Genomic DNA, 27,297 nt, shown 5'->3' with positions numbered 1-27,297 from the left:
TGTTATGAGGAGACTACTAACAGGTCTTTTGATGTTATAATCCCTGTCACTGCTGTCGCCACTATTACTGGGTGTGGTCATAACTGCTGATTACATTCGCTTTGTGTGCAGTTGATGCTGCTTCAGGTAAACAGGTGGATTTGTGGTGGATAACATTTTTCTAGACTAACTTTTATAGTATTTTACTTCTGTCTGTAGTTTGTACATGTGTTTCTGCAACTGCAGCAACCACTGCCATTGTTGGCATATTGGTGCCCATTCTACGTTTTGATAAATTAAGCTGTTATACACTTTCAGCTCATACACTTATGAGAGGGACAAGCCGTTATGGTTTCAGCCATTTAATTCACCCCCTAGATCCCCACTCTCTGCAAAGTAATCTACGTCTGTGATAACATGATGTCTTCTTACCAGAATTAAAAAAGAACAAGTGACATGACAGCCATTACCATATGTTTTACTGCTACTACTGTGTTTGTGGTTGGTCGTGTGTCTTTGTAGTGTGTCTTTGTCCCCAGCCACACACGCTCTGCCCATTTCTGTTCTGCTGTTATTGCTGAGGTAGTCACTATGATGGTAACAGCTGTGTCCCACTAGGACCATCCAAACAGTAGAGGAGGCAGCTGCTGTCTCAGTTATCTGGGCTGGGCTTTGATTATGGTGGAGAGTGTCTTGCCCAATTAACATTACCATTCTCTTGGCCAAGGGTGCTTTTGGACAGTGGGCGCTGAGATGGTCCCCAAAGGCCAACTCGCCCCCAAGGCTAAAGCACTAAGAGCCAGTGTAATCTTGCCTCCTGATTTGAGAGTCATAATCCTCCACAAAAGACTAAGCTGCAAATGAATTCCCTTTTGTAGTGGGTTGGGAAACCATCGATCATACCGCTGTCACTTTGCTGTTGGGCCCACTGTAAGCTTATGACAGGCAGTCTCTGATATAAGGCAAGCATTGAGCCATACTATGTATCATGGGTTCTTCATTTAGGGATTTATCAAAATATTTTCAAATCAATCATTTAACCTTGACCTTTCTTGAAGGTCACAGGGCCAAGAAAACGTTTGAATGATTTATGTTTATCTCTCAGGCAACTGTTTTGACTGGCATTGGTGACACTTAACTTGTGGATGCAACACGTCTTCTTTAAAAAAAACAACAACATTTATTCCACAAAGTGAATAGAGGATAGTCCACTTTTACAAATAATTAGTGTGGTTTGTCCGCAGATATTACCTGGACTGCAGTCTCAGTTTGGCAGAGTGGTTCTTCTGGACTTCCTGGGTTATGGCCTCAGTGACAAGCCTGTGAGTACAATGGGGCAGTACAGAGCGTTGCTGTGTCCTCCACACCACTTACACACTTCTTCTTCTTCTTCTGCGTTCACTCGTATGCACACGAGTGGGCTTTTACGTGTATGACCGTTTTTACCCCGCCATGTAGGCAGCCATACTCTGTTTTCGGGGGTGTGCATGCTGGGTATGTTCTTGCTTCCATAACCCACCAAACGCTGACATGGATTACAGGATCTTTAACATGCGTATTTAATCTTCTGCTTGCATATACACACGAAGGGGGTTCAGGCACTAGCAGGTCTGCACATATGTTGACCTGGGAGATCGTAAAAATCTCCACCTTTTACCCACCAAGCGCCGTCACCGTGATTCGAACCCGGGACCCTCATATTGAAAGTCCAACGCTTTAACCACTCGGCTATTGCGCCTGTCTCACACTTCACCAAAGGTGAAGGACCACTTCACAAAAGCAGGAATGTTTCATAAAATGTTAAAAAAAACAACCTGGAAGACAATTTAAATAATGTAGGCTGTGTGTGGTCTGCCACTAAGCCTCTTTCTGAATACACTAATGGCTGTTTCAGGCACACATACACAGTGAACAGCTTCAAAAATGATTTTGAAAAGTTGACGTTTTCTGCCGAAAAAGTTACAGTTTTATAAATGATAGCTGTAGTTTTTCACTGTAAAAAACCAAAACAAACAGCAAAAGTGCTGAGGCAAGATAGCACGTCTGGTTACAAGTGATGCTGATTTACACTGGCTGCACCCACCGCTGTTTGCTGAAAGCTCAGCATCATTTCATCATGCCCTACGGAGGGGGAAAAAAGGTGCAAGTTCCCAAGTGGTCCTTACCTTTTGTGTACCCTGTATACAGTAGTCATAGGGAGACTAGTTTCAGTTTCAGTTTCAGTAGCTCAAGGAGGCATCACTGCATTCGGACAAATCCATATACGCTACACCACATCTGCCAAGCAGATGCCTGACCAGCGGCGTAGCCCAACGCGCTTAGTCAGGCCTTGAGAAAAAAAAAAAAAAAGAGAGGCAAGGCCTTCAAGACTCACTTGTGATACACTTTAAAAAAAAATCCAAGCTTTTTATGTATTGGGTATAATTTCAAAATGTAATGTTTAAGATGAGAAAGGTCAGTTTAAAGCAAATTAACTCCCCTAGCATTACAGAGTAATTTCCCTTTTTTTTTTACTATCTGCACCAAAACGTTTTGCAAAAATAAATAAAACTTCCATGCTTAGCAAAAGAAGTTCCTGTTTGAACAAAAAATGATAACAAAGACTGCTCTAGCTGTTGGGTCAGAATATCAGATCAAAGTGCCAAGTTTAGAGAATACAAAAAATATAAATATAACAGTAAATGCAGTTTGCATGTAATTAGGCTTCATTCTTTATTTTTTTTGTGCCCATCCCAGAGGCGCAATATTGTTTTGAACAAGATGACTGGAATGAACTGAATTTTTCCTATTTTTATGCCAAATTTGGTGTCAACTGACAAAGTAGTTGCAGAGAAAATGTCAATGTTAAAGTTTACCACGGACACACAGACACACACACACACACACACACACACACACACACAGACAACCGAACACCAGGTTAAAACATAGACTCACTTTGTTTACACAAGTGAGTCAAAAAAAGGTTGATAAATAATAAGCGTTCATAAATAAGTAAAGAAATACATAAATAGATAAATAAATAAATAATAATTATAATATGAAAAAAACGGTAGTAATAATAATAATAATAAATAAATAAATAAATAAATAAGACAACAATGATGATAAATAAGCACCTGTGTCTCATTACAGTGCATCGTTCAGTGTTATAGCAGTTGCATTTTCCCCCAGACATTTTTGTTTTTTTGTCATGTTGACATGTCATCAAAACCTGTTGCTTTTATAATTAAAAAAAAAATTGTTGAAGGTCAAAGTTTGTTTTTTTTTCTTTCTTTTTGAAGTATGACATCAGATTGTTTTCATGTACAACTTTTTTTTTTTTTTTTTTTTTTTTTTTTTTTAGCTCATGAATCATTTTTGCTTTCTCTTTTTGTGGTGCACAGACTTTTGACCAGAATTTCTTTTTGTTCCTGTTGTTTGTCTATAGATCTTTTTTTTTTCTTCTTCTTCTCTCCTTCCCCCCCCCCTCCCCCCCCCCCTTAAAGGTTCTTGTTTGTTTCAAGAAGATCCTGTTGATTTAGTGTGCACCATGATACTTTTTGCATAGAAGCCAACATTTAATGTGCTTCATTAAATATCTTTGTTCAGCTGTGTATGATATTGTAAACCTGGCATTTAATATGTTGGACAAAGTGTGGTTTTTTTTGTCACAGCATTGAAAGTGTCTTTTTTTTTCCATCTTTCTGTTCATGTGCTGGACAAAAGCATCATTTGTTGCCATTACATTGAAAGCTTTCTGTTTGTGTGCTGGACAAAAGCATCATTTGTTGTCATTACATTGAAAGCTTTCTGTTTGTGTGCTGGACAGAAGCATCATTTGTTGCCATTACATTGAAAACTTTCTGTTCGTGTGCTGGACAAAAGCATCATTTGTTGCCATTACATTGAAAACTTTCTGTTCGTGTGCTGGACAAAAGCATCATTTGTTGCCATTACATTGAAAGCTTTCTGTTTGTGTGCTGGACAAAAGCATCATTTGTTGCCATTACATTGAAAGCTTTCTGCTTTTGTGTGGGACAAAGCGTCTTCTTCTTCTTCTTCTGCGTTCACTCGTATGCACACGAGTGGGCTTTTACATGTATGACCGTTTTTACCCCACCATGTAGGCAGCCACACTCCGTTTTCGGGGGTGTGCATGCTGGGTATGTTCTTGTTTCCATAACCCACCGAACGCTGACATGGATTACAGGGTCTTTAATATGCATATTTGATCTTCTGCTTGCATATACACACGAAGGGGGTTCAGGCACTAGCAGGTCTGCACACATGTTGACCTGGGAGATCGTAAAAATCTCCACCCTTTACCCACCAGGCGCCGTCACCGTGATTCGAACCCGGGACCCTCATATTGACAGTCCAACGCTTTAACCACTCGGCTATTTCGCCCGTCAGGACAAAGCGTCATTTTTTGGCACTTTTTTTTTAAAGCTTTCTGTTTGTGTGCTGGACAAAGTGTCTTTTTTTAAATATTTTATATATATAATCACTTTCTGTTTGTGTGCAGTCCCCCCACAGCTACTCCATCTTTGAGCAGGCAGATGTTGTGACGCACCTCGCCGATCACCTGTCGGCCAGAGACGTTCACCTGCTGTCTCACGACTATGGCGACACTGTGGCGCTGGAGCTGTTGGCCCGCCATAACCAGGCTGCGGACAGGGGCATCCAACCGGTGCCAGTGCTGGCTCTGCAATCTCTCACCATGCTGAACGGAGGTGGGGTGGTTATTTCACTGTCAGTGTCGCACTTAGCCACTCAGATGAGTTGATGAACCGAGGTCCCATGTTGCAGCATGCACTTAGCTCACGTTAAAAAAATCCCACGGTGACAAGAGAGTTGCCCTTGGCAAAAATTTTTGTTGGGAAATTATAAGTTCAATTGTGGCAGGTCCACTTCCTTTGCCTTAGCTGTGCTTGACTATGTGTGTATACATATGTATGTGTACATAACTACATGCATGTATATGAATGTGTATTGTGTGTGCGTGTGTTTATGTAAGTTTGTGCCTGCCTATGTGTGCGTATGTGTTAGGGTAGCTGTTAGATACACATGTATGTTAAAATGTATGTATGCAGTGTGTGTGTGTGTGTGTGTGTGTGTGTGTGTGTGCGTGCGTGCGCGTGTGTGTGTGTGTGTGTGTGTGTGTGTGTGTGTGTGTGTGTGTGTAGTCACATTTTGGTGTGTGTATGTAACATAGATATAATGTTTTATGTTAACAAAAGCGTTTTTGTAAAGCACCTAGAGCAGATTTCTGGATAGTGTGCTATATAAGTATCCATTATTATTATTATTATTATTAATCCACTGGGATAGGAAAAGAAGTACACTTGCAGACAGCAAAGAGGTGGTGCTGCTTTGTGGTGACGTGCTTTTCCACAGAGGACAGCCAGAATTTCATACAGAGAAATGTTTGTGATGGTACAGTAACACAATGCTCAAATGCACTGTGTGGAGGAGCATGGAAACGTACAAATTTTGTTTCTACAATTGTGTAGGAGGAGTCCATTTTTAGAAGGTTTTGAACCGGTTTTGGTTTTGTTTTAATTTGATGCTGATTTCTTTTCTTTTCTTTTCTGTTATTTCATTTGATTTAGTTTTTTTTTCTCTATGCCTGATCATGTGTGCTGCCACAACTCATATTATTTTAGTTTGGTTTATTTTATTTTATTTCATTTTGTTTTGTTTTATTTTATTTTGTTTTAATTTATTTCTTATCTTTTCTTTTCCTTTCATTTTATTGACTCACTTGTGTAAACAAAGTGAGTCTATGTTTTAACCCGGTGTTCGGTTGTGTGTGTGTGTGTCTGTGTCTGTGTCTGTGTGTCCATGGTAAACTTTAACATTGACATTTTCTCTGCAAATACTTTGTCAGTTGACACCAAGTTAGGCATAAAAATAGGAAAAATTCAGTTCTTTCCAGTCATCTTGTTTAAAACAATATTGCACCTCTGGGATGGGCACAAAAAAATAAAAAATGAAGCCTAATTATATGCAAACTGCATTTACTGTTATATTTATTTTTTTTGTATTCTCTAAACTTCGCACTTTGATCTGATATTCTGACCCAACAACAAGAGCAGTCATTATTATCATTTTTTGTTCAAACAGGAACTTCTTTTGCTAAGCATAAAACTTTTATTTATTTTGCAAATGTTTTGGTGCAGATAGTAAAAAAGGGAAATTACTCTGTAATTAATGCTAGGGGACTTAATTTACTTTAAACTGATCTTTCTCATCTTAAACATTACATTTTGAAATTATACTCAATACATAAAAAGCTTGGATTTTTTTTAAGTGTATCACAAGTGAGTCTTGAAGGCCTTGCCTCTCTTGTTGATTTTATTTTCATTCATTTATTTATTTCTTTATTGTTGCACCATCATGTGTGCTGCCACAGTGTCATTGATGATCCCTGGAGTTGATCATTATGAATTCCCCCCTCCCCCCTACTTCCACCCACCCACAGCCGTACCTCAGATCTGTGGCAATTGACAGTCAAAAAGGGAAGGTGACATCGTGTTGTGGTCTTTTCTCCAGATTCTGCTGGCTTCTTCACTGTTCCAGTTTTACTTTTGCCTGTGCTTTGCGGGATTTCATCTCAGTGTAAAACAGGTTCTGTATCTGTATCTGTTAAGTACATCGCTGTCGCCAAGATTATGGCATTATCGCGACGGGTGGGGTGTGTGCGCAGCTTAGCAGGTTCACTGTTGAGATGTTAATAGTTTTTTAAAGATCTCAGGAGTTGGTGCTCTTACCATGTTTTCTTCCAGGTGGTTCCAGTCTCTTACTGTGCTCACAAAAAATGACTGTTTGTATTGCTCCGTCTGACATCTGCTGACTTGGAATGATCTTGTGTTGTTTCTTATGTGATTAGAGTTCGCACTGGTGGTATCGTACTGATCGCCAGATGTTCGTGGCCTTATGAGTCGTCCTGGTTTATGTGGGGTTAAGTACTCAGCAGGTGGTATGGCCGGTACCAACCCCTCAACCACCTTGGAGAGGAAGATGAGGCGTAGGTCCTGTCTGCGCTGTTGGAGTGTCGGCAGTTGCAGAGTGTGAAGCATCTTGGTGATGGAGCCGGGCGTTCTGGATTTATAATCGCCAGTTATGAACCGGGCAGATAGACGCTGCATTTTTTCAAGTTTATCAATGTCCTGTTTGAGGTAAGGACTCCATATGATGGAGCCATACTCAAGGGCAGGTCTGATGAGGGATAGATATGCATTTCTCTTGCATTGGAGGAGGCAGAAACGCAGGTTTCTCCTGAGGAAGCCAAGGGTGCTGTGTGCTTTCTTGCAGGTGTAGGCAATGTGGGTGCTCCATTTCAGGTCATGGGAGAGTTGAATACCTAGATAGGGGTTTGTGTGGACGTGCTGAAGGGGAGTGTTGCATAGGGGGTAGATGTGGTTGGTTGACTGCTGCATACTGAGGATGTAGCACTTGTTGGGGTTGAACTTTATACCCCAGTCAGTGGCCCAGGTTTCGAGATGATTGAGGTCCTCTTGAAGCTGAATGTGATCTTGTAGGGAGTTGATCTGGCGGTAAAGGAGGCAAGGTTGAAATGATGTTTATGGTGATGAAAAAAAATGAGGACCATTAGAATCAATGTTGGGGTACAGTTTTTTCTTCTCATTAGATTACTGTTCATTGATGACAAGTTTATTAGAGCGCACATTTCACAGTCATGGAAAAGTTAATGGTACATAGAAAGGAGAATATGGAAGTTTCTGACTTTGGTAGACATCTTGCTCCTATGTGTCATGTAAGATTTTGTGATTTATGTTTTTTTTTTAATCCTCTGGCAAAAAGTTAGTGGAATCATCAACGTCAGAGGCACCTTCTTGGGTTGTGTGCAGAAATGTGACTGTCTTTGTGCCTGACATTCTTTTCCAGGTGTTTTATTGTTGTTTTGTTTGTAGTTTTTTGGGGTGAGGGGTGTGGTTGTTTTTTTGTTTTGTTTTTTTTTGTTGTGTGTGATCAGTATTTGTGGTCTTTCATCCCTGATATGGCCCCGCGTGGTCGGCTGGGCTTTCAGCAAGAAAGAAAGAAAAAGTCCTGTGTGTTGTTGCAGGTATCTTTCAAGAAACACACAGGCCTAGGATCCTTCAGAAGGTGTGGTATGCTGTGGTTTGCTTGAGGATGCTTTGGAAACGTGTTGTTTATTTTTGCATTACAGGGGTATTTCCAGAGACAAATTTTCCCAGATTCACGCAGAAGGTCAGTCATTCCCAGATATAGGTGATTATTTCATTTGTGGGATGTTCGATTTTTTTGTTTAATGTTTTCTCATTCTGATGTGTTGTTTTGTTGTTGTTGTTGTTGTTTTGTGTGTGTATGTGTGTGTGTGTGTGTGTTTGTGTGTTTGTGTGTGTGTGTGTGTTTCTCTGTGTTTCTCTGTGTGTGTGTGTGTGTGTGTGTGTGTGTGTGAATGTGTGTGTGTGTGTGTGTATGTGTGTGTGTGTGTGTTTCTGTGTGTGTGTGTGAATGTGTGTGTGAATGTGTGTGTCCCATATGTGTGTGAGTGTGTGTCTTATGTGTGTGTGTGTGTGTGTGTGTGTGTGTGTGTGTGTGTGTTTTCTCAATATATATTTTTATATAAAGTGTAACCATAGATATGTTTACTTCACTGGCAGGACATTTTTAAGGTGTACGTAAGTGTGTTTTTTTTCATTGTTGTTGTTTTGTTTTGTGTTCTTTTGCTGCAGCTCCCACATTCACTCATATCTACACGTTGGTTTTTACATGTATGACCGTTTTTACTCCATCATGTAGGCAACCATACTCCGTTTTCAGGGATGTGCTGGGTACGTTCTTGTTTCCATACCTCACCGAACACTCAGATGGATTACAGGATCTTTAACATGTGTATTTGATCTTCAGCATGCATATGCACATGAAATGGACTCAGGCACTAGCAGTTCTGCACATATATTGAAGAGAGAGTGGTAAAAGTGGAGTGTTGGCATAGAGGTAACGCATCCGCCAAGGAAACAAGAGAATCTGCATGCACTGGTTCGAATCACACCGGCAGTTGCCAGTATTTTCTCCCCCTCCACTAGACCTTGAGTGGTGGTCTGGATGCTAGTCATTCGAGACGATAAACCAAGGTCCTGGGTGCAGCATGCATTCAGCACAGGTAAAAGAACCCTTAGCAACAAAAGGGTTGTCCCTGGCAAAATTCTGTAGAAAAAAATCCACCTTGATAGGAAAACAAATAAAATTGCAGGCAGAAAAAAAATTTAAATACAAAAACATGGGTGGCGCTGGCAGTGTAGCGACGCGCTCTCCCTGGGGAGAGCAGCCCGAATTTCACACAGAGAAGTCAGATTCTGTTGTGACAAAAGAGTAATACAAATACAAATACAGACCCATAGTCACTACTGAGACAGTTTAGCATTGCTCCCCAGTGTGCTTAGGCCTGTGGAACCCACATGATTTAGAAAAAAAAATGATATGGTGCACATATACCCAGGGCTACCTCTATGAGACATGGCATCAAAACTGACAGATACACTTGAGGCTTAGTTTGAAAAGAGTGGCTAAGGAAGCAGTGAACATTTTTGTGTTGATATATTTTGTTCTTTAGAGAGTATAGGTCTGTGACAAACACCGAAGTCCTGACTTGCGCTGGCCTCCCATACTGAGACAGCGTCGGCTGTGCTGGCTGGGCCACGTTCGCTGCATGGAAGATGGTCGCATCCCAAAAGACATCCTTTATGGAGAGCTCGCCATGGGGCAGAGAAGCATCGGCCGCCCACAGCTGAGATACAAAGACATTTGCAAACGTGACATGAAGGCGCTTGAGATCAACAGTGTCCTGGGAGGACCTTGCAGATGACCACAACAGATGGAGAAGCACTCTCAAGAATCAGCTACGAATTGGTGAGGACAAACTGTCAGCTGCTGCTGCAGAAAAGCGAGCTCGCAGAAAAGGGATGGCAGCCAACACACCAGCATCAGTTTACACATGTGATCGCTGTGACAGAGACTGTCTCTCTCGTATTGTTCTCTACAGTCACAGGCAACGCTGCTTGGTCCAAGCAGACAGCCCAGTTAGACATTAGGTCGGATATACTCTATCCATGGTCAGCCATGACCAAAGGAGGCCTACTACTATAGGTCTGTGGGACCCACAAAGTTGGAACAGGACAAGTTGCTGTTTTGCAGGGTTTGCTCTCCCATTCATTCTTGGGGTTTAACAGTCTGCTTGTAGATGTTCATTTGTTCTTTCGTCTGGGTTTGAATTCTAAATAACTCCGCAATAACATTGTGCATCATTAGTTACTTGAAAACGAGTCAAACACTGAAAATGTTTTATCTTCATCTTAAGGTACCTTTGAATTTACACCACCCATTATTACTTTTTTCATCTTAATATAGTTAGATTTGGTGTGTGTATGTGTCTGTGTGGACGCGTGTTTGTGAACATACATGTGAGTACGTGTACACATATCTGATCTGTATATATGATAGTCAGTAGTGTCCGACTATGACCATCAGAACAGCAGAGGAGGCAACTGCTGTTCCAATTATTTGGGCTAGAAGTTGATTATAGTGGAGAGTGTCTTGCCCAAGTACATCCCCACTCTCTCGGCCAAGAGGGTTTTAGGACAGTTGGCATTGGGATGGTTCCCAAAGGCCAACTAGCCCACAAGGCTGCAGCACTAAGAGCCAGTGGAATTTTGCCTCCTAGTTTGAGAGTCATAGTCCTTCACAAAAGACTAAGCTGTAAATGGTTTCCCATTGACTGGAGAAACCATTGATAACACAGCTCTCACTTTGCTGTTGGCCCAAATGTAAACTTACGTCAATCTGTGATATAAGCCGAGTAGATCTAGAGTACATGTATATGCATGTGTTTGCGTCTGTTTCTGCGCTTGCATGTGTGCATGTGTTTGTTTTCAGTTGATGCTCATTCCTGTGCTGGGACCGGTTCTGAGCCGCTTGATGTTTTTCAGAATGTTCAAAATCGGGTACCGTGTGCTTTTGAAAATGTCTTAGATAGTAGCTTCAATGTCTGTAGAAAACGTGAATGTTGATAACCTAAAGGTTGTGATAATGCTGAGGGGGTATTGTAAGTTAGATCCGTGTTTTTTAATGCCTGTAACATGCCACAAATGACCTCAAGAAATTTACATATTTTGATATGCACCTGTTCATATACTTAGCAGTGTGTGTGTGAATGTGTTTGTGTGTGTGTGTGTGCATGTGCGTGTGTGTGTTTTACTGCATATATGCATGCATGTGTTTGCGTCTGGTCAGGTCAGGGGCATAGCCCTTGCTACTGGTACCATGTAACCCAGTATTACCTGCCGCATGTGAAGTCTCCCAATGACGGACCAGGCAGAGGAGGAAACCTTTCCCAACAGCTGTGAAGGCGGAAGAGGATGACCAAAGAGCAGGGGGAGCTCTTATCCTTGGCTGGAAGCCCTCCTAGGAGACAGAGCTCCAAAGAAAAAACCTGCACCTGCCGAGGCCGTCCTACATGTGGCAGTATCTGCACCTGTTGGACTGTGAGCTTCGGTAGGCGAGAGAGTGGGGAAGGGACTGCACAACTCCTCCTCACTAAAAAAAAAGTCACCTGTGCTGGTCAGGCAACCAGGCTAATGTTGGAATGACAAGCTAGCCCTTCAACACCCAACGCTGGCTATTAAGGAGAAGTGTGAGCGAAGGAAGCAGGGCTCACCTTCTGGAGACGTTTTCCCTTGCAACACCTGTGGGAAGTGCTGCGCATCCAGAATCGGCCTCTTCTCCCATAAGAGGACACACACTGACAGATAAGCCTGCCTGCCTACTCATCTGTCGGTCCGACGAGAGACTTCATCAAGCATGCATGTGACTCTGTGTGTGTGTGTGTATGCTTATATGTGTGTGTGTGTGTGTGTGTGTGTTCCTACCTTTCATTTTATTTTCCTCTTTTTTCCCCCCAGTTTTGGAGAAATATTTGGAGATAACAAACCAACAGAAGAGGAATATTCAGATTTTTATGCTGCTATTGTCCACCAGTCTGGCCACCATGTCACTTCCAGGTAAGCTGACTACAGGAGCAAGGGCCTTGTGTGGGTTTATCTCTGATGTAGAGGTGTCTGAAGTGTTGACAGGTTACCATCTGATGTGTGTGTGTGTGTGTGTTGGTGTTTGTGTGGCTGTGATACACAAAATTATTGAAAAATTTCAACAGTGGCGATCTCAGAACTGAGTTGACTCAGCTCTACTTGTGTCTTAAAAAAAAAAAAGAAAAAAAAGAAGATGTCAAAAACCTGTGGTACACTCATTTTTGAGAGAAATCATGTTTTCCCCAAATTTTGCTCCCAGAGTGCAGTGTCCAAACTTAATGGAAATTTTGAACAGGGGGTATCTCAAAATAGAGTTAATGTGCCTCTGCTTGTGTGGTGTTTTTGCATTTGGGAGGTCAGAAACAAACTATACAAAAAGATGTGCAACACTCATTTTGGGGAGAAATAAATTTTCCCCCAAATTTTCCTCCCAGGCCACACACTACATGTAAAATTATTGGAAATATTGAACAGGGGCTGTCTTGGAAGTGAGTTGATGTACCACTGCTGGTGTGGTGTTCTTGTTTTCAGGAGGTTTTAAACTATACTAAAAGGTGTGCTGCACTCATTTTTGGAAGAAATAATTTTTTCCCCCCCAAATTTTCCTCCCAGGCAGCGATATGCAAAATTATTGGAAATTTTCAGCAGGGGATATCTTGGAAGAGAGTTGACGTAGCTGTATGTGTGTGGTATTTTTGTATTCGGGAGGTCAAAAACTATACAAAAAGATGTGTTACACTCCTTTTCGGGATAATTTCTTTCCCCCAAACTTTTGCTCCCAGGATGCGATACGTATAATTATTGGAAATTTTCAATGGGATATCAGGGAAGTGAGTTGATTTAGCTGTATGTGTGTGGTATTTTTGCATTCGGGAGGTCAGAAACTATACAAAAAGATGTGTTACACTCTCTCTTTGGGAGACTTTTTCTTCCCCAAATTTTCCTCCCAGACAAAATGAATGGAAATTTTAAACAGGGACTTCCTGGAAAGTGAGTTGACGTGGGTCTGCTTGTGTGATATTTTTGGCTTGGGGGTTCAAAAACTATGCTACACTCACGTTCGGGAGAAATGATTTTTCCCCCTAAGTTTCCCCCCAGGCCACAATACGCAAAATGATTAGAAATATTCAACAGGGGCTATCTTGCCAGTGAAGAAGGACACCTACAGACCACTTGAAGAAATGCTGGTCTGTGGTTTTGCATACAACTGAGGCCAGGAAAACAAACAATTAAACTGAAGAGATGATGAAGACAGCAGGTGTTTGTGTGAATTATGGTGCAGCCTGCTATAGTTTCCATCCTTTTGAACAATCTTGATGTCTGCCGCAGTGTTACAGCATCCTTGTAAAGAATGTTGTAGCCTGCTGCCGTGTTACAGTGTCTGTGTGAACAATGTTGCAGCCTGTTGCCATGTTACAGTGTCTGTGTGAACAATGTTGCAGTCTGTTGCCATGTTACAGTGTCTGTGTGAACAATGTTGCAGCCTGTTGCCGTGTTACAGTGTCTGTGTGAACAATGTTGCAGCCTGTTGCCATGTTACAGTGTCTGTGTGAACAATGTTGCAGGCTGTTTTCATGTTACAGTGTCTAAACAATGTTACAGTCTGTTGCCGTGTTACAGTGCCTGTTTGAACAATGTCTCAGCCTGTTGCCATGTTACAGTGTGTGTGTGAACAATGTTGCAGTCTGTTGCCATGTTACAGTGTCTGTGTGAACAATGTTGCAGCCTGTTGCCGTGTTACAGTGTCTGTGTGAACAATGTTGCAGCCTGTTGCCATGTTACAGTGCCTGTGTGAACAATGTCGCAGCCTGTTGCCGTGTTACAGTGCCTGTGTGAACAATGTTGCAGCCTGTTGCCGTGTTACAGTGTCCGTGTGAACAGTGTTGCAGCCTGTTTCCATGTTACAATGTCTGTGTGAACAATGTTGCAGCCTGTTGCCGTGTTACAGTGTCTGTGTGAACAATGTTGCAGCCTGTTGCCGTGTTACAGTGTGTGTGTGTGAACAATGTTGCAGCCTGTTGCCATGTTACAGTGTCTGTGTGAACAATGTTGCAGCCTGTTGCCATGTTACAGTGTCTTTGTTTGAACAATGTTGCAGCCTGTTGCCGTGTTACAGTGTCTGTTTGAACAATGTCGCAGCCTGTTGCCATGTTACAGTGTGTGTGTGAACAATGTTGCAGCCTGTTGCCATGTTACAGTGTCTTTGTTTGAACAATGTTGCAGCCTGTTGCCGTGTTACAGTGTCTGTTTGAACAATGTCGCAGCCTGTTGCCATGTTACAGTGTCTGTTTGAACAATGTTGCAGCCTGTTGCCGTGTTACAGTGTCTGTTTGAACAATGTCGCAGCCTGTTGCCATGTTACAGTGTCTGTTTGAACAATGTCGCAGCCTGTTGCCATGTTACAGTGTCTGTTTGAACAATGTCGCAGCCTGTTGCCATGTTACAGTGTCTGTTTGAACAATGTCGCAGCCTGTTGCCATGTTACAGTGTCTGTTTGAACAATGTCGCAGCCTGTTGCCGTGTTACAGTGTCTGTGTGAACAATGTCGCAGCCTGTTGCCGTGTTACAGTGTCTGTGTGAACAATGTTGCAGCCTGTTGCCGTGTTACAGTGTCTGTGTGAACAATGTTGCAGCCTGTTGCCGTGTTACAGTGTCTGTGTGAACAATGTTGCAGCCTGTTGCCGTGTTACAGTGTCTGTGTGAACAATGTTGCAGCCTGTTGCAGTATATCCCGGAACGGCAGCAGAACAAGGACAGATGGGTGGGAGCCCTGAGAAATAGTCTTGTTCCTGGTAGGTATACACGGACTGTGTGTGTGTGTACACACACATATGCGTATGGTTAACTTTCACATTGGGGTTTCCTCGGCCACTGCAAATGGTAGAGAAAGCAGAAGATGTTAGTAAATGTTTCATCCGTCCTGTTCATGAAATAGATTGGATACATTGTAAGGGTCAGTGGTGGAGGCAGTAACAGGGCGTAAAATGGAGCAAGTCTGTGGCCATGACTGAGCTTGTACATTGACAGGTGAGGCAGTACGTGTGGGATCTTCGCAAACCGTCATTCTTTCAGTGTTTACTTCAGCCAGTTCAGTCTGAGTTTCTCAAGGAGGCGTCACTGTTGGACAAATCCATACATGCTACACCACGTCTGCTAGGCAGATGCCTGACCAGCAGGACAACCCAGTGCACTTAGTCTGGCCTTGAGTGCATGCATAGACGGGCGCAATAGCCGAGTGGTTAAAGCGTTGGACTGTCAATCTGAGGGTCCCGGGTTCGAATCACGGTGACGGCGCCTGGTGGGTAAAAGGTGGAGATTTTTACGATCTCCCAGGTCAACATATGTGCAGACCTGCTAGTGCCTGAACCCCCTTCGTGTGTATATGCAAGCAGAAGATCAAATACACATGTTAAAGATCCTGTAATCCATGTCAGCGTTTGGTGGGTTATGGAAACAAGAACATACCCAGCATGCACACCCCCGAAAACGGAGTATGGCTGCCTACATGGCGGGGTAAAAACGGTCATACACGTAAAAGCCCACTCGTGTGCATACGAGTGAACGCAGAAGAAGAAGGAGAAGAAGAAGAGTGCATGCATATATTTGTGTACCGATAAGAGTGGAATTTCTGTGACAAAATGTTTTTCCACAGGACAACACTCATGGGTTCTTTTTCAGTGCATCAAGTGTGTGCTGCACACGGGACTTCATTTTTATGGTGTCATCCGAATGAGAAGATGGCCAGTGTGATTTTCCTGTCATACATGGGAGAAAGGGTGAAAAGAGTGGTTGGAACCCCTACTCTCAGGGACTCTGTATTGGCAGATAAGCGTTATAACTATTTCAGTTCAGTTCAATTCAATTCAAAATACTTTATTATCTGCTTCAACCAAAAACGGAAAATTTTCTTTAGGCTCACTTAAAATAAAATGCCCGTCAGCAAAAAAAAAAAAAAAAAAAAAAAACACAAAAAAGACTGACACACCCTTCACTTATCACCATGTACACATCTATTATTATGTAAAAAGAAAAACATCTGGGTAAGATACTATTACATTCAGAGTGTAACAACTGTGTGTGTGTTGCGTGTGTGCCCATGCGCGTGCATGCATCGTTTTGTATGTGCGCACGCGCGTGCATGCGTGTGTGTGCCTGCGCGTTGAGCGTGCGCGCGCACGTATGTGTACGTTTCAATCATTATGTGTACGTTTCAATCATTCTGCCTCTTCCTTATGTAGCCAAGCGCTCAGCTGGCTGCAAATAACCGTAGTTCAACTCAAGCGCAAGCCGAAAGCTGAGCTGTAGCAGATGCCATTTTTCGCAATCACCAGCTGGTCCTCAACAGCTCGCGCAGAATGTGTGACGCCATTCCCGGTTTGAATGCAAAGCCCATTCTAAACTTATTCCCTAATCATCTGTTAAATCAAGTCTCTGTATCGTTCACTGCAATATTATATGTGTTGTGCTTACACACACACTTTAATCGGTTAGAAGCGTGCTTGATTTCAGTTAATTGCTCGTCAGTCTAAAGATTTCAACTGACGCTAAGCCGCTTACGTCATTTTGTCCTCCTGGCCAGACAACCCCCTCACTGTGCACGGGAATTCTTGTCTATCCTTTAATACAGTAAATCATCATTAGTTAGTTCTTTCAGTATATTCAAATAATGTTTCTTAATTCTTTCTGTTTTTACATTAACTCACTCCATGCCAAGAGTTTTTGCCCTTGCCAATCCCTGAAAACCCAGGGTTTGTATAGAATGGGGAAAAAATTGTAAAAAAACCAAATAAACACCCAGACAATTGATATTTAGTATATGTATGCAAAGAATGTTGTTCCATATGTGTGCAAAAAATCAAAGTATTTACTCACCGTCTTGATGTTGATCGCGGTATCCATATTTAGTGTATTTTTTAGCATTTTTGCACCCATCAGAAAGGTACACCAACATGTTCCACATCACATTCTAACACTATTTGGGGAACTGAAGACCTAGTGCATGCAATGAAGTATGAACAGGTGGTGAAGAAAGTTGAAATTCACTCATACAAGAAAAAATATTGTCTCTACATAATGAAAATCAAAGAACAAAGAAAAAAACTCAACCGGCTGGGTGTTGACTGGTCAGTCAGCTGACAAACCTGGTATGCCAGTGAAGGGATGTGCAAGAGGGAAAAAGGAAAAATTGTCAGTCCAATCACTGGTGAAAACACTTGCAAAATCGTTCATTTCCTCAGTGGTTTCGTCGTCTGTGTCTGTCTCATCTGCTGGCACATGTTCCTCACTTTCCTCTCCATTGTAAACACTCTCTTCAGTGGCCGAATCTGTTTCTAGTTCATCGGGATCTGGTTCAAATTAACTGTCCGAAGAATCAACATTATCTCCTTCGACATCAGAGCCTTCAGTTTGGATCATTTCCAAAGCATCTTTGACGCTGAGTAACATTTCACCTCTCCGACCGTGTCGAACACTTCGCCGTGACGCCATCTTGTCAAACAACTTACAAAGCTGACAGGGGGCACGCTTTGTTATCAAGTGCGGTTGAGCTTATCGCGACACACACGCAGCCTGTGTGACTGAAAAGCTGACCAGAGGTGACGTAAGATATCACATCTGCTTTTGATTTTCGCATCCGACACGTCACTCCGACAGCACGACTTTTTAAAATCCAAGTCCGCATACGCGGACATTGGCATCCAACGCTTTCTCCGACGATGTCCGCATATGCGGACAATGGCAGCGAGTGAGTTAAGAATACTAGTTATTACCTGCAGTGTGTGGATGTATGTATGAAACAGTGTATAAGATATTTTTTACATTTGTATCTTCGTAATATTCATAAAAGCTGTTGTTGACTTTTACAGTTATGGTCCCCATGTTGTTTACTTGTCTGTGTTGTGATAATGCACCTGACCAAATTTCTCCTGTTGGAGATAATAAAGTTATTCTTATCTTATCTTATCTTATCTTTTGTACCGTACCCTAATAGAAGCACTCTGTTCAGTACAGGGCTACACTTACATCATGTGAAAATTAGTGTTCCAACCTGGCAGGCAGGGACAGCGACACAGGCTGTCATCCCCACAGTGCTGACAGCGTTAAACAGCTATTATTGAACTTTTTTGGTATTTGTCCAGCACAAATTGCGATTACATTGTCAATGCCATCAACACTTTATGTACATTTATTTGTTAGGGAGTGAAAGAATGTGTGGTACCAGATGCAGTATATATAGATAGCTAGATAGATAGATAGGTATAGATAGATAAGTATATATATATATATATATATAGAGAGAGAGAGAGAGAGAGAGAGAGATATGTCACATTTATTTGTTACAGAGTGAAAGACTGTGTGGTACCAGATGCAGTATCTCTCTCTCTCTCTCTCTCTCTCTCTCTCTCTCTCTCTCTCTCTTATAATGTCATGTCACATTTCACTTTCTCTCTTTTTTTGTTGTTGTTGCTTTTTTTTAGTGTGCATGTGTATTTGTGTGTGTGTGTGTGTGTGTGTGTGTACTTGTGTATTTGTGTGTGTGTGTGTGTGTGTGTGTGTACTTGTGTATTTGTGTGCATTTACTTTGTGCGTGTGTGTATGTGCATGTAAGAGAGGATTGTTACAGATGTGTGTTGCAATAACCAGTCAGTTTTTACTTTCTGTTGTTGTCTTTTTTTATGACGTACTCCAATCTCATGCCCGATCTCCTCCATCAAATACACTTACATACATGTGTGCACATTCAAGCAACCATAAATGGACAGATTTTTCATGCACAAGTTGGCTGTGACAGGGAAGAGTGATGAAAGATACTGGCTGAAATCTGAGTCAGTCACTTTGGTTATTTCTGATTTGGATAATGGTGTTAATGTTGGGAAAAAAAACCCACATATGTTCTAACAGGCCAGTTCAGTATTTAATTGTTTGTGATATATCTCATGCAGGAAATGGCAACATGTGAAAGCATTTTGTAAATTGTTGGAAGTCTGCATCTTTTTGAATTTATGAGGGTTAGATGTGATCCATAACATAGGTAATTTATCGTCACCCTTTTCTTTGCAAACATTTTAAATCAAATTTTACATTATAACGGATGTTCAGGCATTCATTAATGATGATAGTCAGTTGAAAGAAGGGAACATGAAATGCTTGCAAGAGTACATAAATTTAAACTTCTAACAGCCCTTTGGAGTCAAGCTTTGTGTGACTTTGAATCAAGAGGTCAGGGTGTAAAATGTCATTGAATGTTAAACAGATTTTGCAGTTCCACACGTTGACATTCTGTCGTGTGTGTGTCTGCACCCATCTCCGTTTGCTTGATCATTGCTCGTTTGGTTTCATTGTTCACACTGGTCAGCTGGGGTTCAGAGGAGGGCGTGCAACACTGGATTCACCCAGTAGTTTCATCCCTGTTTCCTCTTGGTCTGCTCTCCACGGGCACCTCTTCCTGATCACTAGCATGTGTGGATGTTGACAAGTTGTATGACAGGATTTCATTGTGTGCCGTGATGTGTGTGATGACAGTACTGATGATTTACGGCCCGGGCGACCCAGTCAACCCTCCCCAGTTTGCTGAGGTGTTTCGGTGAGTTTCACAGATACAGCACTGGATTGTCCTAGGGTCTGAATAGCAGACACCAACATTTTCAGTGAGTTTCACAGATACAGCACTGGATTGTCCTAGGGTCTGAATAGCAGACACCAACATTTTCAGTGAGTTTCACAGATACAGCACTGGATTGTCCTAGGGTCTGAATAGCAGACACCAACATTTTCAGTGAGTTTCACAGATACAGCACTGGATTGTCCTAGGGTCTGAATAGCAGACACCAACATTTTCAGTGAGTTTCACAGATACAGCACTGGATTGTCCTAGGGTCTGAATAGCAGACACCAACATTTTCAGTGAGTTTCACAGATACAGCACTGGATTGTCCTAGGGTCTGAATAGCAGACACCAACATTTTCAGTGAGTTTCACAGATACAGCACTGGATTGTCCTAGGGTCTGAATAGCAGACACCAACATTTTCAGTGAGTTCACAGATACAGCACTGGATTGTCCTAGGGTCTGAATAGCAGACACCAACATTTTCAGTGAGTTCACAGATACAGCACTGGATTGTCCTAGGGTCTGAACATCAGACACATAATAGGAATAAGTAAATGTGTCATCATTAAATTTCCCCATGTCTACAGATGACAAGCATGCAGTATGTGCACATATGTTTACACACATCACACATGCATATTGGAGTGGATTTAAACAAAAAAAGATTGCCAAGGTCAGCTTTCTTGTTGCTGTGGGTTATTTTACATATGCTAAATGCATGAACTCACAGGGCCTTGGTTTGTTGTCTTATCTGAATGACTAGCATCCAGACCACCACTCAAGGTCTTGTGGAGGTGGAGAAAATTCTGATAAATGTGGGATTCGATCCCATACTATCGGGTTCTCTTGCTTCCTAGGTGGATGCATTGTCACTAGGCTACCATTCCATACATATATACATACACACCCCTATTCATCCATGTTTTCTGTTTCTTTTTTTTTTTAATTTTATTTTAATGTGTGTAAATTTTTGTTATATATAACTCACATTCTTTCATCATATTCTCACAACTTCTTGCACACTTTGGTCATTCGAGAACAAAAATCTATCTCCTCCCTGATGAGCCCAAGTCAAGATAAAATTAAGTTAAATGAATAAATAAATGAGCACTTTTACTATATTTTCAGAGTACACATCAGATGATATACAGCATTGGTGAACTTAACCGTTACATCGACATTTTCATTATCTTCATTTTGATCAATTAATGAAGAAGAAAAGAAAAGAAGAGAGAAAAAAAAAAGAAGAAGAAAGCGATTCCATCATATTTCTATGATAGTTATGTGTCAAGCAATAGAAGAAAGTGATTCCACCATATTTTCTACTATCGTTGTGTAGGAAGCAGTACGAAGGGGTGGTGTGTTTCCAGGAAGGAGGCCTCACAGCACAGGCTGGTGGTGCTGGACCACACCATAGGACACTACCCTCAGTGGGAGGACCCCGACTCCACCTTGAAACACATGCTGCAGTTTGTGCAGGAGCTGCCGTAGTCGGACGGCTCCACAGACTGAATGAATCACTCTTGTTTTGTGATGCTGGACTTCGCTTTGTTCTGTGTTTCGTGTCTGATGAAAGAAATCAGATTTTTGTTGTTGTTGTTGTTGTTGGAGGCAGGTTTGCGAGTGATGATTTTTTATTTTATCCATGTTTTTATGCTAAGTTGTTTTTTTATACATTGATATGGAAATAAAACACATTTTTTAGCATACATTTTTGTGGTGAGGGCTGAAAATAAGATAAAATGATGACACCAAACACACACAAACAAACATGCACACACACACACAAACACACATGCACCAAGTCCACTTCAAGTGTAAGTGAATGACTGCAATTCAAACACACACACACAAAAAAAAACCGTACCCCACTCCTGGTTAATACTCCAGGACTGATCTCATTCGCAATATATTTTCTACTGTGTGATGTAAAGGAGGAAGAGTTGCAATTACCTTGTTGTGTCCTTGTTTGCTGCTGGACATGTCACATATGTCCACTGTTTTGTACTGCTGTATATCAGCTGAGCTGTGTTGGATACACTTCACCAATTTCTGTCACCTGACTGTCAGGATACAGTGAAGTGGAAGCAACCCTTGTTAGTGCACTGAGATGTCTGAATGGATTGCGTCCCTTTGATTGCATTTTTTTTTTTTTGGTGTGGTGCATGACCAGAAGTGATGAACACAGAAAAAATCCTGATTTTATTTCTTTTCTGTTTGAACTGATTCATAGAGCCTGGGTGGGGCTGTCCGCAGTTCTTCCCGGATCATCATGTCCAGTGTGCCATCTGGGAATATCAGTGAATTTTTGTTGTGATTAGCAACATGATTTAAGGTGTCTATTACCATGTCCACCCTCTGAGATTATCAGTGAATTTCTGTTGTTCTGAATGTGAATTAAGGAGTCGAGTCTGTTATCATGTAAGATATGTCCTCAGGATATATCAGTGAGTTTCTGTTGTTGTTAACATGATTTTACACATTAATTTTCATCTCATATCATGAGTGACTTGTGACTTGAGTGTGTACTCACAGACATCGCATAACGAGCAACTCATGTCTGGAACCTTACTTTCAGTTCCATTTGTTTTTGTTTGTTGAAGTGCAGACTAGCCAGTTTTATTCCTTACACACTTTAAACATGCTTCAGTTATCACTTTACAACATGCACACCAATGTTACAGCAATCCATTCAGAAAAAAAAAATCTTCTGACTCTTGAAAATTAGGTATAGAATATAAATTTGTTGGAAATGCATTTTTATGTCCATTTGGATATAAGGCTTACATATACAGTCCTCAGTGGGCAAGGAGTTAACTATGAATACACACAGTTTGAATTTTGCTAACAAAATATTTAATGTAATGATTACTTTGTATTCTTACAAATTATTTCAATTAGATATTCAAGGATTAAACTCAGCATTAAAGGGCAAGGTAGAAAATGCATCTGTTACATTCCATGATTGTTTATATCTGTATCTGCTTTGAAACAACAAAGCAAAAAAAGACATCATGTGCCACTGTCAGTTGACTTTGCTATGTTGATAATATATCACTGTTTGTACAAATGCACAGAAGTGTTTATGAAAATTGTTATATTCCTTGAATGTGTGATATTTTCACGCTTTATGAACATGAAATATTTTGTAATAGAGTTCATCTGTCAATTACTTGTAATTGTTGGCCTTTGGCCATTTTTGAAGTACCCTTTTCAAGTGGCAGTTGATTTGTCAGATTTTCTTGGTGTTGGTTAGGTTGTGTCAGCTTCCCCAGGCGTCTGTCAGTTCATCTGGATATTTTAATGCACTGTTATTTCATTTGAACTCTTGATCAATCCACCCTTTTTATGCAAAATACAGCTGTATTTTTGTATTTATTTATCATGTAGAAATACAAGAATAAATGACTAAATGAAAGAACAACAACAACAACAACAAAAAGATGACATTATGCCCAAATGTATAACAACATAGCTTGAAGCACAATTTTTTAATTACTCATTGTATTGTACTGCCTGAAAGTGCACTTGGTTTAGCAAGCTGGGAATTGTGCAGAAACATCTCTTCACATAAATACACTGACCTGGCTGTGAACGACTTTTCGTTTGCTCAGTTCTCTTTCACTGAATTGCATGGTGTAGCAGTCCTTTCTGTGTCTCTGAATGTTCCTTTTACATTTGTTGACTCACTTGTGTAAACAAAGTGAGTCTGTGTTTTAACCCGGTGTTCGGTTGTCTGTGTGTGTGTGTGTGTGTGTGTGTGTCCGTGTGTCTGTGTGTCTGTGTGTCCGTGGTAAACTTAACATTGACATTTTCTCTGCAAATACTTTGTCAGTTGACATCAAATTTGGCATAAAAATAGGAAACATAACAGTTCTTTCCAGTCATCTTGTTTAAAACAATATTGCACCTCTGGGATGGGCAAAAAAAAATTAAAAAAAGAAGCCTAATTATATGCAAACTGCATTTACTGTTATATTTTTTGTATTCTCTAAACTTGGCATTTTGACCTCTTATTCTGACACAACAACTAGAGGAGTCATTATTATCATTTTTTGTTTAAACAAGAACTTCTTTTGCTAAGCATGGAATTTTTATTTTTTTGCAAACGTTTTGGTGCAGGTGGGTAAAAAAGGGAAATTACTCTGTAATTAATGCTAGGGGATGTAATTTATCACAAGTGAGTCTTGAAGGCCTTGCCTCTCTTGTTTTGTTGTTGTTGTTTTTTGGGGTTGCTTTTTTTTTTTTTTTTACAATGTGTATCATTTGCAGATGATTTCTTTGTCTGTGACTTTTCTTTTTACTTTTATATTGACTTTTCCAATCTTCATCTTATTATTTGCGGGTATTTTTAGGTCTCTGTCTACCTGTCTTTTTACATTTGTTTTGCCTTTAGAGGTTTATGAATATGGTTTGCAAAAATGTTGTCCTTTCTCTCACTTGCTCTCTGTCTCTCCTGTCTGTCTCCCAACCTTTGTTCTGCTATCCCTCATTGGGCCTGTCACTTGTCTCATCATCCCCCCCACACACCCCCTCTTTTTTTTTTCTCTTTTTTTGGGGGTCTGTGGGGGGTTGTTGTTGTTGTTTTTATGCAAGGCTTCTTGATTATATAGTTTGTCTTCAAGACAGGCTTTGAATAGAAAACAAATGGATAGATGATATATATTTTTTTTAATATCAATTAAGCATGCTTAAACAGAACATTGTATGTATGAGTGTAACTGTCATCTTCAATTGGATGATTGTGTCAAGTATGTATTTTTTTCCATTTATTCTCTGTTTAATAAAGAACTTTGACTCATATGAATTCCTGTTATGTGAGATTGAAGGAAATTGGTTCGGAGTGGAAGAAACAGGAAGTTGGTTCCTAATTCAGCTAATGCAGGAGCATTAAGAAACTGACTTTCCTCAGAATCTGTTGCAGTTATTCTGTCTGCTATTCAGTTCTGTCTCTGTCTCATGTGTTTGTGTGTGTGTGTAAGAGAGAGAGAGAGAGTGTGTTATATTTATTTGTTAGAACACCTAATTGTCTTCAAAATGACCATTGTTTTGACAACCAGAAATGTGTCACCATATAATTACCCGAAACAAATGTTTTATCATTTATTCACACTTGTTTCCAACTGGCAGCGTCATTTTCATTATTTATCATTATATTCCAAGTGCAGTATTTGAGATTTCCTTGACCAGGAATTTTATGTTGGTCACTTTCCCTCATATGTATACACATACAAATGTGCACACATTTGCATTCACTCTCTTACTGAAAATAGAAAGCACACACTCGGTGCACAAGCACACACTTGCGTGCACGCGCGCACACACACACATGCATATTTACAAATACTTAAGCGCAATGCACTGTGTGTGTCTGGATTAATGATTGCGTCATTAAACGCACAACAATTTCAACAATAACACACGCATACACACAAACACACTCCATCATGGTCGTCCAACACTAAGCAACATTGACTGGTGCCTTTACTGAGACCGTCATATTACCTCCAGTCTATACACCATGGCAACGCTAAGCAACGTTGACTGGTGCCTTTACTGAGACCGTCATATTACCTCCAGTCTATACACCATGGCAACGCTAAGCAACGTTGACTGGTGCCTTTACTGAGACCGTCATATTACCTCCATGCTATACACCATGGCAACGCTAAGCAACGTTAACTGGTGCCTTTACTGAGACCATCATATTACCTCCATGCTATACACCATGGCAACGCTAAGCAACGTTAACTGGTGCCTTTACTGAGACCGTCATATTACCTCCAGTCTATACACCATGGCAACGCTAAGCAACGTTAACTGGTGCCTTTACTGAGACCGTCATATTACCTCCAGTCTATACACCAATGCCTGATGCTGTTGTATGGCCAGCTGAAGGAAGGCCACCGTGAACTTGGAAGACCCTGCAAGCACTTCAAGGACACCTTGAAGACAAACCTCAAAGCCTGTGACATAGACATTGCTTCCTGGGAAACTGATGCCCTTGACCACTCTCGCTGGAGGATGCTGTGCTCTAGTGGCATAAAGACGTTTGAAAACAAGAGAATGCAGGCCATTAAGGAGAAGCGTGAGCAAAGGAAGCAGGGCTCAACCTCTGGAGATAATTTTCCTTGCAACACCTGTGGGAAGTGCTGCGCATCCAGAATCGGTCTCTTCTCCCATATGAGGACACACACCAACAGATAAGCCTGCCTGCCTACTCATCTGTCGGTCCGACGGGAGACTCCATCATACACCAAAGCAACACAAAGCAACGTTGACTGGTGCCTTTACCGAGACCATTATATTAAAGCATGGCTCTTCTGTCCTTCCTGGACCAATGTTTCTGACTGACATGTCTGAGGTGTCTCTCCTCGGATACCCTGTGTGTTGTCAACCTCCAGGCACTGCAGTCTGCAGTTACTGTTCCCTCTGGTCCCACAGTAGAGATGTTACAGGCATGCAAAGAGTTCTTCGCTTTGTGTAGTCCTTGTTGTCTTGGTGTGATGCTCTTGTGGGTGCTTCCTGATAGCCTGTTATTGTATCACTTTCTTGTGACAACACATTCCTCTGTGTGACTAAGAGCATGTCACCAAATACAGTGCAGTGCCAACTTTTTTTCTTTTTTTTTAAATGTATTTGTTTTACTATCAAAGAAGATTTTTCAAAAGTATTATGCCAAGTACAATTTTCTTGTTATCATGGTTTATTTTACATGTACAAAAGTACATGTTGTACACAGGACCATGGTTTATCATCTCTTCCAAATAACTAGCTTCAAGACAAGCACTCAAGGTCTAGCAGAGCGAGGAAGTAGAAATCCCATGTGAGTGTGAATTAAAACCAGGAACCTCGCTTTCTCATGAGATGCTGCATTGTCTAGTCCACCAACACCCCATCTCAAATCAACTCTGCAGTTAGATATGGTGCAACCAGGTTTATGGCTTGTAATGCAAATATTGGTGTGCATTTGTACATTGTGTACATGTTGCATGTGTGTATGCATTTGTGTGTGTGTGTGTGATTCTTCGAAACTAAACTTGAAGCGTGTGTCTGTAAGAGAGATGGAGAGAGATAGAGATATGGATACTTTTATCATATGCAGACCATTGCTCCTCATGGTGGGATACAGTTGAACAATCATAAAACGCATTTTCAATACAACATCAATTAGCAGCTTAAGAGAGAGGGGGAGACAGACAAGACAGAAAGTGAGAAAGTGTACAATGAATTTGTAATTCAGGCTGATGATCCATCATGCCCCCTGTCATCTCCATCACTGGTGGCCCCTTTCTGGGCGCTGCTGACAGCTTCATCAGGAGGACATTTATGATGGCAAAGTGGGTATGGTGATTTTAGGCATCACTGTGACTGTGTTCAGTCTCAGTTTTTGTACAGGTGTGTTTGTGTGTGCGTGCATGTGTTGTGTGCGTGCATGTGTGTGTGTGAGATTAATTGACAGAATTAGCCTAAAACTCTATATAAAAATTGCAGCTAGTGTTTACATTTACAACCATTACACATTATATCGGGAGACTGAATCTGAGTGAGTGCCTAATGTGTGCAACAATGCATGTGTTGAGGCCAAAACATACTGCATCACTTCTGAGTGGTAGATATATATATATATATATATATATATATATATATATAT

The 27,297-nt window shown here is 41.1% G+C and overlaps 1 protein-coding gene across 4 annotated transcripts in view; it reads left to right on the top strand.

Moving 5' to 3' along the window:
* Positions 1-23,085, top strand: part of LOC143299674 (mesoderm-specific transcript homolog protein-like) — a 33,318-nt gene extending 10,233 nt beyond the window's left edge. The window contains exons 3-10 of one of the 4 annotated variants that reach the window (XM_076613015.1): positions 1,224-1,301; positions 4,487-4,694; positions 8,156-8,196; positions 10,885-10,952; positions 11,910-12,008; positions 14,751-14,827; positions 19,557-19,617; positions 20,983-23,085. In XM_076613015.1, coding sequence (XP_076469130.1) covers positions 1,224-1,301; positions 4,487-4,694; positions 8,156-8,196; positions 10,885-10,952; positions 11,910-12,008; positions 14,751-14,827; positions 19,557-19,617; positions 20,983-21,334 — 984 coding nt within the window. In that variant the 3' untranslated portion in view covers positions 21,335-23,085. Of the gene's footprint in view, positions 1-1,223; positions 1,302-4,486; positions 4,695-8,050; positions 8,092-8,155; positions 8,197-10,884; positions 10,953-11,909; positions 12,009-14,750; positions 14,828-19,556; positions 19,618-20,982 lie in introns of all 4 variants that reach the window. The other 3 variants (XM_076613016.1, XM_076613017.1, XM_076613018.1) reach the window with 3 other exon arrangements.
* Positions 23,086-27,297: the final 4,212 nt, after the last annotated feature.

This window comes from Babylonia areolata, chromosome 25, assembly GCF_041734735.1.
Source record: "Babylonia areolata isolate BAREFJ2019XMU chromosome 25, ASM4173473v1, whole genome shotgun sequence".
Classification (NCBI taxonomy): domain Eukaryota; kingdom Metazoa; phylum Mollusca; class Gastropoda; order Neogastropoda; family Buccinidae; genus Babylonia; species Babylonia areolata.
This window is presented reverse-complemented; position numbering and strand designations above follow the sequence as displayed.